Genomic DNA, 13,978 nt, shown 5'->3' on the forward strand with positions numbered 1-13,978 from the left:
ATAAAGTACTATTATGATCATTATGATTATGATTATTAAATCATTTCATCACTTTGAGGCCATGAAACAATCTCATTAGACAAATCTCAGTATACATTTTAAGTTGTTTTTTTATATTGGTTCGAAGACTTTGTAACTATGTGGGTCATACCTGATGTAAGGTTGGTGCAGTATGCATTAATTACTGGCCAGTAAATCCAATTTTATGGCAAATTTAAAGTTTCATATTCAAAGTCATGGGATTTTCACTTGAATAGCTAACCTTTTCATTTCAGAGCTACTGTACTGAAATTGCTTATTTATCCAGCACACTTGTATTTAAATTTAGATTTATTAATTATTATTTATAAATTTTGATTATATTCTCTTATAAACATTACTACAGAAATAAACTTGCATAGTTGCTCAGAATTCTTTTTATTCCTCATCCAGTTTTGTGGGGGGCATTCAAAGGAACAATTTCATGGAAACAGCTCTATAAATAACTAGACCAAGTGGTCCCGTTGGGCCCAAACCTCTCCTGCATTGGTGCAGCACCCTCTCTCCCCCCCTCCCCTCCCTCCCCCCTCCCTCCCCTCTCCCTCTCCCTCCTCCCCCTCCCCTCCTTCCCCTCCCCTCCCCTCCTCCTCCCCCTCCCCTCCTTCCCCTCCCTCCCCCCCTCTCTCCACCTCCCTCCCCTTCCCTCCCTCCCTAGGAGATAGATTTAAACTTTAAAATGTGAATAACTAAAATTATAACACCGATTTCATTTAAACTTCTTCCATTAGCACCAAAGGGACGATGGTGAGTAAGGTGGGCCTAAAATTGTTGCGCTATCGTGTACCATTTTGGCTGTAGTTCAGGAACAAACAAACAAACAAACGAGAGTTTTATTATATAGATGTCCTTGTTGATAAGTCTAACTATTCCATGATTACACATTTGCTAAGAAATATTGGCAACCATATTCCATAAATCATTTACTTCAGTCTTTTTGAACAATGTGTTATTTTGTGGTCACATAGGAGTTTGAAATCTAGTGCAATCCAGAAAATGCAGATTATCGAGTTAGAAAGGTGTCTCTTCAGCACAAGACGTATATCTGCTATTGGTAAAAGTGTCCTTTTCTGCAGAATGCTCTTATACACTGAATAAGTGTATAAGATAGTGAGAGAATACTGGGGACGCTTTTGTCTTCCTATTTATATTGAGCCTCCTTGTCACCAGGCTCACCTAATACTTAAGCAGGTGTCTCAAACTCTTGCAGTGAATGGATGTTTTTGTTTTGGAGAGGTGAAAGAGTGCGAATGAGGCTATTATTCAAATCAAAATGCTTCTTATCACAAACTGGATATCTCTCCAGAACTTGCACCAAATTTTAAGAAAGAAGCTGGTACATGCACTTTTACATCCCTGGAATGCACCAAATTGCCACACAATCAATTAATATTTTTTGCAGTTTTTTTGTAGCAACCAATTTGTTTCTTACACAGTCCATGAAGTAAATGGGATGTTTTCTATACACAGCAGTAAATACTCACTTGGCAATTGGAAAATATTTTGCCATAATTGCACATAATGCCAAATAGTGAATTGTTTTGTATAATACAAGAACAACTGCTGCCGAGCTAAAGTTTATGACATTTAGCAACCCCTTTCGTTTTAACATATCCAACTCCAATCCATGTTTCATTGGGAATAATGTTGCTGAATTGCAATCTACAAGATGAAGAAATCTTGTAAGATTGTAAGATTGAATTTTCTGGAAAAAAAAAGTGGAGAATTGCAATTACCTCTCTGACATAATCAATTTGAGGTTTATCATGTTCTCCATCATATAATCTTTTATTAAAGACATGACATTTTATGACATTTAATTTATCACCATTAAAACTGCCTTGGTTTCTAATTCCAATGTATGGAATTATTTAATTACAGTTCCAATCCATTTGCTATTTATCATGTTTCTCAGACAAACCTTAATTAATGCTCAAAATTAATCTATTGTTTGCATCAAAAGTATTATATGCCTTAGAATGGAAAGAAATATACAGAAATGGAGAGAAAAACATACATTTGAAATTCTTCAATGTTATATCAGGCATTCTGAATAAAGGAGACAATTATTCGTTTTTTGTGCCAAAACCCCAAGGAAGATTTTAAGCAGTAGGTAAAATAATTCCAAAAAGGAGTACAAAACCTTCTCTGACAAGGTAGATGCATTGGATTGAAATCAGTGTGAATATATATGCCTGTTTTGAATACACATTGCTGCCTTTATCATGCTGTACAGCTCCAAGGGCACAAGATGGCTATGGTCCACAAAAAAACTGACTTGAAGAACAGATGATAAATAGAATCAGTGTGCGAAAGCCATGATGTGTGTAAATTCATTGCTGTCAAGACCACACATAGCTGAAACCCTCTGTGAGAACCAAACAAGGAGAAGAGCTTCCTAAGGGTGGAAATGCGTTCAATGCCGGAAGGAGAACTTTGAGGAACTCCTTTATAATTTCATGCCCCACATCTGTGAACAGAAGAACCTCAGAGGTACCATAATCATGACCGTCCTCAAGAAACAAATTTGAATTACCTTATTACAGAGGAGTCTCTCTGCTATCGATCACATGGACAGTTATTAGAAGGATTATCTCCCCCAATGGCTCCCTGAATCACAGCGCAGATTCCATTCATCAAAATACACATTAGATATGGTATTCACCATGTAATAATTCCAAGCAAAATGCTTGGCCTCGGAGAGAAACTGTGCCCAGTCTTTCCCAGGTTAGACTGCCATTATCTCCACCGTATATCTGCTACTGGATGAAACGCAAACAGTTATTTTAACTTACAAGTCTACCACATACTCATGGATATCAAAAAATGTTGAAGCAAGGGTGTGTCATCTCTAAAATCTTTTTATTACTGCCTTATTGCACCTCACCTCCAGCAAACTTACCCTGTAGAGGAGAGAATCTACGGGACAAATGGGAAACAGTTCAACCTATATCTCCTGGACTCCAGAATTAAGCTTACTCCAACCTCTGTCTCTGAGCTGCAGTGTACAGCTGATATTTGATTATGTGGACACTTGACAGGGGTGTAAGCAATTGTTAATTTGTTCACTGAAGCATTTCAGAGAAATTGCCGTTTCACTCAACATATGCAAAACAATTCCCTTTACTAACCTGTCCCTGCTGCGCAACACTGCCCCCCAACGATAATGGTTGGCACAGGCCACTTTCTATGTCTTGGGAGTCACCTCTCTATGAAGATAAACATTGATGATGAAATTCATCACCACCTCCAGTGTGCCTGCTCTGCGTTTGACTGAGGACTGACATGGAAGTCCCTTGCTCACGATCATGCACAATGGAGGAGGAACATCTGGCATGGCTCTAATAACCTCTCCACGTATACCTAGAAACCCACATCTTTCTCTTTCCTTCCCCAACTATCTCTAGTTTGCTTCCGGTGCTGCATGCTACCGAGGGTCGAAATAGGAAGATAGGACAGATGATGAGTGGCTGAGGAGTTGGTGCATGGATTCATAGTTTTAGACCTTTGGGATTTTTTTGTGGCAAAGGTGACCTGTATAAGAAAGACAGGTTACATTTGAACTGAAGTGGAACTAATATACTTGCAGGTATGTTCACTAGTGCTACTTGGGAGGATTTAAACTAGACTAGTAGGAGGTAGGAACCAGAGCGGAAGGTCAGCAAGTGGAAGGACTGATGGGAAGATACAGGTTCTAACCAGTAAGTCTCAAAGTAAGGACAGGCAGGGGAGAGGTTGAAACTGGTGGGCTGAAGTGTGTTTATTTCAATGCAAGGAGTATTATGGATAAAGCAAATGAATGTAGAACCTGTATCAGTACTTGTCCACAATTATTCGAGCCAATTGGTCCCTGCAGGTTTTGAGAACGTGACCAGGTACACTATCAGGTCCAAATGCTTCCAAAAACATAAAAATCAATCATATCACAGTTAAAACAAAGAACTTTGCAATCCAATTTCTAGATAGTTATGCAGACCAAATATTTCTGTGAAGTGCCAACCAATCCGAAACCCTAACATGCCAGCAATTCGGGGATTTCCATACATAACTGCACAAACATAAAAGTCCACAACTTGGCAGCTGTTCACCAAAGTCATTATGACTAAACTCCGCCATTAGGCACCCAAGGGATCCAGTGAGAATGTTAGACCTGATGCAGAAACCATCGATTCCAATGGGAGGAACAGCTATGATAGACTAAAGTAAGTAACAAGTAATTAAAATCTTTTAAAATTAATTGTGTTTAATTGAATGTTTTCACATTTGTTAAAAATATTTAATACTTTGATTAATTTTAACAGGTTTTGAAATCTTTATGAATTTGAGAAACATTCTAAAACATTCACACTGTTTCTATAACTGACATCCAGCTAGGTCAGTGACCTGCAGTCAAATTATTTCAGCATTTTTGTGGCTTGTATCAACATGTATCAGTGCCTGCTATGGTACCCATCTTTTTTTAATGAGGTTGGAGCTGGATTCATAGAATTTGATGATTAGAGGTTAGTAATGTAACAGTGAATTTGTCAATTAAGTCAGAAGTTAGCTGGTGGGAAATTCAGAATTATGTCCAGTGCTTGATAGTGTAATGTTTCAGTTCTTCCTTCTTTGTATGATCCTTGATCTGGCATCCATTAACACACCACTTACACATTAACTGGACAAAATTATCCAAGAAAGTAATTGGATTTACTCTTCACTCAATGGCAAAAGGGTGACTTCTAATTAAGCAATGACTTCCTGGTACAACCTCATATCTTTAATAAAATTTGCAACTTGTATTTTTCTTCCTACTGGGGATATTCACTTTACATCTTCACCTGTCAAAAATCTCAGATCTCGGATTATTGGTTTATTATTGTCATGTGTACTGAGATACAGTAAAATTTTGCATGCTGTCCTGATAAATCATCCACACATGATTACAATCAAACCATACACGAGAACAACAGGTCGTTCAATGGAGAAAGGTAACAGAGTGCAGAATATAGTGTTACAACCACAAAGAAAGTTCAGGTATAAAACAGTACAAAGGCTGCAAAGAGGTAGTTTGGAAGTTTGGGAATTAGGTTAATAGTATCCCTGAACATTCCCCAATGAATTTATTAGTAGCTGTAGCTGCTCTTTATCCCATTGTATACTTTGACAACCTTCTTCACAGTCCGTGACCCCAGCAATCTTGGTGTCATCTGCAAACTTACTAAGCAATCCATCTACGTTTATGTCCAAGTCATTTATACGCATCACAAACAGCAGTAGTTCAAGCACAGCAACTCAATTTATTTTATTTTAGTGACCTTACTTCTTAATATTTCTGAACTTATACCCTTAAATTTCTGTGTTCTTCAAGTTCTTTCATATTCTTATTATCCAATATGTGGCCTCTTTATGCTTTGTACCATAATGTAACATCTTATAAATATTTGAATTTGGTTGTTGCACATACATTTTGAAAAACATTTTTTTATTTTGATGCATTTTTTCATTGCTTATTTGCTTATTTGTTGGTATTTTGTACATATGGAAATTATTTCACGTACCCCAAACTATAGATGCTTTGTAAATTATGAACATTGATCACAGCACTGATCCTTAAACTCTACTCTTTTTATTCTGTAGTTATCTTTCTACTTATAACGTGAATCCACACACTCTAGTCATGCAGTATTTATATCTATATACTAAAACTGTCGTTTGTTTGTTCCTGAACTACAGCCAAAACGGTGCGTGATAGCGCAACAATTTTAGGCCCACTTTACTCACCGCCATCCCTTTGGTGCTAATGGAAGAAGTTTCATTTAAATCGGTGTTATATTTTTAAAGTTATTCACATATTAAAGTTTAAATCTATCTCTTAGGGAGGGAGGGGGAGGGTGGGGGGAGGATAAGGGGGAGGGGAAGGGAGGAGGGGAGGGGGGGTGGAGGGGGAGGGGAGGGAGGGGAGGGAGGGGGAGGGGAAGGGGAGGGAAGGAGAAGAAGGAGGGGAGGGGGAGGGGGGAGAAGAGGGAGGAGGGGTGGAGGAGAGGGTGCTGCACCAATGCAGTAGAGGTTTGGGACCAATGGATCCACTTGGTCCAGTATCTTTTGAAAATCTTAGTCACATCTATTACTTCTTCTTTTGCTGTGTCAAAAAAAAATCAATAAAGGCTGTTGAAGTTTGACCTTCCCTTTTGAAATCTATGCTCATGGTCTCTTGTTAACTGAAAAAAATAGTTGATTGTCAGAGATCTAATGTACTATGTATTCGGGAATAGTTCATGCTTTGCCTTGAATTATTACATAAGTAGAAATGTGCTTTGTAAAGTGTTACTGTTCAGTGCAGCAGAAGGACCTTTGTCGTCTAGTTATTTTTAAAATGCCATGATATTTGCAGTAGCAATCACTATAAATTGGTACATTTCTTGAATCAGTAATCGCAGATGTGAATGACAATTACTGATAAATATTTGTCTCTGGTAAAATAAAAAGGACCCTCCTACTTTATAAAACTTGATAACAATGCAAATAGCTTGTTTTTCCCCATGATAACCACATATTAAATTTATTGTTTTTTTCAATGTCACTATACATTTTGTACCTTACTAATGATGAATTTAGAATAGGTATTTTTAACATACAATTGTTGCCCTATTTGTCCTTTTCTCGGTCCTCAAGCCTTTTTTGTTTCTTGTTATCTGTTGTGAACTTGCAGCCACATACCAGTGATTCTGCCGGTATGAACAGTTTTCCTATTATCGTATCTCCTGATGACCCATGGCATTTATTATTCAACAGTGTTCAAGTTTAAGATCAAGGCTTTGCATATCATAAATATCTTCTGGAGTTGTTGCAGTTCCCATATCAACACACAAAACTCTTCCTCAGGCTCTGAATTTAGAATTTTTAATTTATATTTTAATCTGTATCATTAAAGAAGATACTTCCTGCTTCTCATTCCCCATGTTTCATTGTATTTTTTTATATATAAAAATATAATAAACTCTGCATTGTTTTACACATGTAGAATATGCATCTCTGTTATGCATCTTTTTCTTATATGCAAAATTATTATACAATGTACATTCTCCTGTAATATGGAATATTACAGCAAAAATAAAGTCTCCGATTATGGTCCCTTTGCTTCCCCTCTTTTTGAATTATAATCAAGTGCATGCATATTTAAAAGATTACTACTGAAGCCAAAACTATGTGACCAGGAACAGATGAACTTGTAAATTGCGTGAAACTTGGAGTATTTCTAATATTTAACTTATTTTGTGAATATATTCAATGATTACTTTTGAAATTTTTGGTGGCCCTGTCCTAAATTAAGGATTAAGTAATAGATGAAAGGTATGTGGAAAACCAATTTGAGCAATCTGTTTTGTGGTCCTCACTGATAATTGCATAATAAGATTGAGGAAGAAATAAATTAATGTGCTTGTTGGATTCAAAACTTTTATTGATGTAAATTGCGCATATGTTTTGAAAGGCAACAAACAAACAGTGGCATTGAAGCTCCTGATTAATTTATTTATTTGATAATAATCCTTTTGTATTTTTCTGCCTCAACTCTCAAAACTGTGTCCCTGTTCTTGGAGCAATATTTTAATTTTAATATAGTTTGGTATTTACTGAAAATGTCAATCCCAGTGTTTGGTTGTGTATTGTTCTGTTGATTAATGTCACAATCTTTGTGTTATCCTCTTCCCCTCTTTCTCTGCTGCAGAGATGAAGATAGTAGGGTGTAAGTCTGCAATGCCTGTTTGTTTGCAGTGTTCACACTGCTTGCTTCCTTCATAACTATACATTGCACTTAACAGGCATGTGTGCAACAATACTCATGTCAAGGCTACTCCATTTGCCTCAGTAAACAAACCATTTTATTATCCTGTGGCTGGACTGCATTGGCTGCATTGCATATTTTCCAAAAATGAGTGTTACCCTACATGCTGTAAAAGCACAGCTTCATTATACCATTGTAAACTAAATGTGTTCCTAAAAACTATTATTCTTTATATAGAGTGAGGAAAGCTTTTAAATTAACATAAAATGATTAAAACAGAATTCAGATCAAACACAAAAAAAAAATGCTACAGGAGAAATTAACCCAATTTAGTATCTTATACAGGCACCAGGCTTTAAAGTCATAGCCATTGCATTGAATTCTACTTCTCAGTCGAGAAATGTTTCCAGACTTCACACAATGTTGCTGTAGGCTGCTGGGATTTCTTTATCGTGTGAAATGCATTCCACAGGCCACAAGCAAAGAAATCCAGGGAGGAGATTAAATATTCTAGTTGTCAATCCCGACCAAAGGTGAAAGGGTTTTACAGAACAAAAATGTGGATAATTTGTGTCTAGAGATCAAATATACATAATAAATTCATAACACTGATGGATCAAGAAGCAAGCATGGAATCTACATCTTAAGATGGCACTTGTCACTTATGAAATTGTTGGTGTTTACAACAAAAAGTTTAATTGAAAGTCAGTTTAAGTTTTAAAGGTACAGCATGGAAACAGGCCCTTTGGCCCACCGGGTCCTGTTCACACTAGTTCCATGCACTCTCCGCACTCTAGGGGCAATTTGTAGAGGTCAATTAACTTACAAACCCACATGTCTTTGGGATGTGGGAGGAAACCAGAACACCCAGGGGGATACCAATATGGTCACAGGGAGAACGTGCAAACCACACAGACAGCACCCTAGGATTGAATCCAGGTCTCTGGTTTTGTGAGGCAGCAGCTCTACCAGATGTTTCACTTGCTGCCCTAAGTTAAATACTGTTCTTGAAATTCTGCAAAGAAGCCTAAGTATTAGGGTTGCAGTGACTGATTCTTCGTGTCTGACAATCAGGGTTCAGTGTTTTAAAGATATCCCTCAACATTGCTCCTGTTTAGAATTACACTGCTCAAAAATGAGTGTCAACATTTCCTGCAAAATATTATCATCACCCAAGATAAGCATATCTAAGTTATAGCTGCTTATTCATACATTGTAGATCAATGAACTCGTGCAGTGTTACTGCTCAATTCTTCACCCCAAGCAACAGCAAGTCTTCATTGCAAAATGCATGGACTTAGATTTTGTTTGATTCTGGTTGCCCATGTGAAACTCTCTGCAATTCCCTATGTAAGCATTACTACTGAACAATTTCTTTCACAGGGTTCATTGATTGCAAAGGAAATTATGGTATATAGGATTTGAGAGGCAAAGAAAGAATGAGCAGTGGAGCCAATTAGATCTGGGTGGGGATGCAGGAGGCTGCCAAAAAGATGCGAGCCAGGTGATCAGAAAACAGAAGGTCAAGAATTGGTCCGATCATGGGACCGAGGATCAGGGCCTAGGCCATTGGGAGAATATTGCAATAGTACTGAGCCAATCAGGGTATCAGAATAAGATTGGTAGGTGGGTGTCGAGGGGCTACAGAGGGAGAACTCCGAAGGAGAGGGCTTAAATAATTGATTGACTTGAGTGTGACCCCAGCTTGTAGCTCTGTTAAAACATGGTTGATCTGGGTGTGCCCAAAGAGTGGAACTTTGGACCAACATGGGCCATGTTTCTCATGTAATAATCCAAAAGGAACATTGGATAGAAGTATGACATAATTGGATGTGTTTCAGACTCCTGAAAACAATCAATTTCTATATACTTGGCAATGCAATAAAAAAAAACACTGCATATCAAAGTTTCCAAGCCAAAGCTCTTAAATTGCTTTAGCAACAAGGAACATGACCTAATCAGCAGTGAACATGTATATTTGTACTGATTGCAATTTCTGAGCCAGTTACTTGAAAAAGGATGTCGTTATTCATCCTCACTACTTACAGAGACAGTGTTTTACCTTGTCACTGTGCTATTCATCAATCTAGAACAATGGCTATGTTCAGATATTGGGATTAGTGCTACTGACATTGACAGCTTCACAAAAATGTATTCACATTATTCTGCAAGTTTCTTAAATGACGAGTTTAATACATTCTGATGAAATTCTAAATCTCATTTTATGCCCAAAGTATTATATTTCTTGTGTTATGAAATCCTAGCATCCTTTAAGCCACCTCATTTTAATTTTTGGGAACATTGCCTCATTCCCTGCGTCTTCATTCCTCTGGCCAAGAAAGATATATGTGAATTGGGCATAATTGAAACATTTGAGATATTTTATACTGTCAAGTTTTTTTCTTACTTTGTACTTGATGAGTAAATGTTAACATTTGGCTTATTGTGCCTCTGAGATAATTTTCTTTGTAGTTTACCTGGAAGCCCATTAAAATGATTCAAATACTACAGATTGCTGCCATGTATAAAGATAATTCATTATATTAAAAAATGCAATTTTAATGCAGACTTGACCATGTCTGCAACTTTATTTACAGCAGCAACACTTGCATTACAAATCCATATGATCAGTAGGATGGCACAGAGGTGCAGCTAGTGGAGCTGCTGCCTCACATTGCCAGAAGTCCAGGTTCAATCCTAACCTTGGTTATTGTCTGTGTGAAGTTTGCACATTCTTCCTGTGATCATGTGGTTTCCTGTGGGTTCTCTGTATTCCTCCTATATTCATAAGATGTGCATGCTGGTGTGTTAATTGGCTACTGTAAATTGCCCCTGTATGTGGATGAGTGGTAGAATCAGTGGGAAGTTGTTGAAAAAGAGTGGGGGCAAGGGCATTAATGTAGGATTAGCATGAACGGGTCACAGAGTCATAGTGTCTTACAGCATGGAGACAGGTCCTTTGGCCCAACTTGCTCACTCCAGCCAATGTGTCCCATCCACACCTAGGCCCACCTGCCTACATTTGGCCGATATTCCTCTAAACCTGCCCTATCCATGTGATAGTACCTGCCTCAACTACTTCCTCCAGCACCTCATTCCATACACCCTCTACCCTTTGATTGAAAAAGTTACCTCTCAGGTTCCTAATAAATCTTTCCCCCCTCACCTTAAACCTATGTCCTCTGGTTCTTGATTACCCTCTTCTGGGCAAGAGACTCTGTGCATCTACCCAATCTTTCATGATATTATCTCTTGATTTTGGGTGTTGATACTCGGTGCAGATTCAGTGGGTCGTAGGGCCTCATTGCATGCTATGACTCTAAATGAATGAAGGAATCAATGTGATTGTGCATGCCATGTTTGCTCAACAATGCTCTGCTGTGAATAAATTCAGCTTTTTAATATTTGAATTTCAAAATGTTATACTAATAAGCTAATCAGTACAATTATTGTGTTTTGCTGCCGCCTAATTTCAGCAGGATAACATCTTCACAGCCAAACTGGACTGAAAAATTCCATTGCTAAGGCTTTCCTAATTGCTGAGTGGATTTATCAGACTGCAATGCTCTGAGTCAGCTGATTGCAGCTGATTTCCAGTGTTTGACAGGAGGAGCCTCTGGGCTAGGATGCAAGAAACTGGCCAACTTCCCACACCATCTGTTGACTCTATCCATAAAAACAATTTCACAGCAGATGCTAACCTGGTTTTGAAGCTATTAAAAGAATTTCATGAGGCATGGCAATATGGGTTTGAGGTTAATCACATGGCAAGCGATGCTCCTTTTCAAATAATTTACAATACTGACCTGTGAACCAGAGTTCGGACAAAACCTATGGGGGTGGAGGAAGGAATTGGTGATGCTTTGGGTCAAAATCCTGCATTAGGACTGAGAGTGGAGAGAGATGATAGCTGATATAAAGAAAAGAAGGGGAAGGATGAAACAGGAGCTGGTCAGTATTAGGTGGAACAAGGAGGGGTTGGGTATAATGGGTAGAAAGGGCCAGGTGGAGAAAGGAGAGGGGAGGGTTGAGTTGGGAGACAGAAGCAGGTGAGTGAGAGGTAGAAACAGACAACGGGAAAAAAGCATAAATAGACCAAGGTGGGAGGAGGGGATGGTAAAGATGGAGACAGACTGAAGGGTGATAAAGGCTACCAGTTTGAAGAAGGATACTGACCTAAAAAGTCATCTGTCCATTCCCTCACAGATGATGCCTGACATACTGAGTTCCTCCAACCTTTTGATTTTTGCTCAAGGTTCCAGTATCTGCAGTTTCTTGTGACCCGATTATCATCTTTCTACCCTATCAGATGCCAGCACATAATCTCTGCATCCCCATTCATTCCACTCCAGCTTCTGTCTCCACCTTTACCCTCCCCTTCCCCATCTGCCTTTTGCCGCAAAGCTCCTCTGCCCATCATCCCTCACCCCTCTTTGGTCCACCTATCACTAACTACCACCTGTCTCATCCCTCCCCCACTCCTCTTTGTACTAGCTCTCCACTCTGAGACCTGATGCAGGATCCAACCCAAAACATCGACAATCCTTTCCCTCCATAAAATTGCTGAGTTCCTTGAGCAGTTTAGTTTTTTTTCTCAGATTCCAGCATCTGTATTCTCTTGTGTCTTCAAGTAATCCCTAACATTGGCAGAATCATGAGGATGGTTGGTGGAGGAAATGGGTGTAGTGACTTTAACCATCTCCTCTGGAATCATCTTCTCATTTCTGGCCTGCGACCATTTGTGGCTGCAGATATCCTCCAGTCATCCATGACAGCACATTAAAGCCCATACTTGATTGGGAAAGTCATAGCCAGAACCTTTGAGAAAAAAGCATTTCTGTATTAATAGAGAAGCTTTGACAGGAGGGAATTTAGCTCGAAATACAGAATTTATTGACATTTTTATTACATTAAGTGTGGCTTCCAGTTTACTACTTCCTTTCATCCTGAAATGAAAGCAAATTGAAGTAACATTTTGATATTTTCTGTATTTTACAATAGTTTCTATACACCGTTTGTGGACGGTATTGAAAATAAGGAGTCTGCAATCACATAATTTTACCCATCTGGTCTGTGTGCAATTGAAATAAATATATTTTTGTCTTAGTTACATGTGAAAACATGCAACCCTTTTTGATTTTTTTATTCGTTCCATCACTCTTTAAAAATAAACTTTGCCAGTGAAAAGTATGGGTAGACAAAAGCCATCAAAGTAGAACCCCAATAAGATGCTTCCCCATTTCCTTGGATGGGGAGGATCTAAGGAGAGAAAACTAAAGCATGCCTGTTGTGCAAAATGAAAATGAACTTTATTCTAGACATGACTGATGATTTTTAAATAGCAAATGTTGGAAATACATGGGTTAGACAGCACCTGTATAAAGAGAAATCAACCCTGTTACTCTCTCATCGGGTGACAACTGACCTGTTATTTCCATTTGAGTTTTTCCAATTTCCAGCATCTGCAATTTCTTGATTTTCATTCATTCAAGATGATTTTGTTGTTTTAAATTGTTTCTTTATACTGAATATCACAGTTGTGGATCATTAAGTAGCAAATTGTTAGTCATGTAACTTCAAGTATTCGTAGACATTTCTGTCTATAGCTTTGTATGGAGGGTAAAAACCAGCACAGATGAACAAGATCTCATTCTATGTCATTCGTATACTTATTGTACCTAACTAACGTGGTGATTTTCACCCATGGTTTGGGGGCAGGGATTGTGGTTGTAAATTAAATATATACCATAAATCATTTCTATGAATGTTAAGCAAAACATTTAGAACAGCTCCCAGTTTAAGCCACAGAGAAAATTTACCACTCACGTTAGGGTTCAAGTTAGAAGGGAAAGAAGCAGAATCTTAATGATTTAAAATGTTGATAGTCAACCGTCTTCCTCTAAGATTCCCAGAAGCAATTACAAACATAAGCTCAAGACATTTGAAAATGTACTACACTCAAATGATTTATTGATGCCAAGGATGAGGTATCAGAGTTGGATTGGGATTTGTTGAAAAGTGTGCTGCGTCACGCTACCTAGATCAAATGTACAAATCAGATATGACATCAGAATGTTTCTATTTCCAATTCTTTGAAAAAAGACTATTCGTGTAAAAACACATTTTTGTTTATTCCAATGCTTAAATAGAGCTTCCTGATTTAACCACCACCAACAT

At 38.1% G+C, this 13,978-nt stretch overlaps 1 protein-coding gene across 1 annotated transcript in view; it reads left to right on the forward strand.

Annotated features, from left to right (window-relative positions):
* dock3 (dedicator of cytokinesis 3) overlaps nt 1–13,978 on the forward strand; it is a 262,260-nt gene that overhangs the window by 213,814 nt on the left and 34,468 nt on the right. The window contains exon 15 of the mRNA XM_078413752.1: nt 7,745–7,762. Within this exon, the coding sequence (XP_078269878.1) occupies nt 7,745–7,762 (18 nt within the window). The remainder of the gene's footprint in view (nt 1–7,744; nt 7,763–13,978) is intronic.

This window comes from Rhinoraja longicauda, chromosome 17, assembly GCF_053455715.1.
Source record: "Rhinoraja longicauda isolate Sanriku21f chromosome 17, sRhiLon1.1, whole genome shotgun sequence".
NCBI lineage: Eukaryota > Metazoa > Chordata > Chondrichthyes > Rajiformes > Arhynchobatidae > Rhinoraja > Rhinoraja longicauda.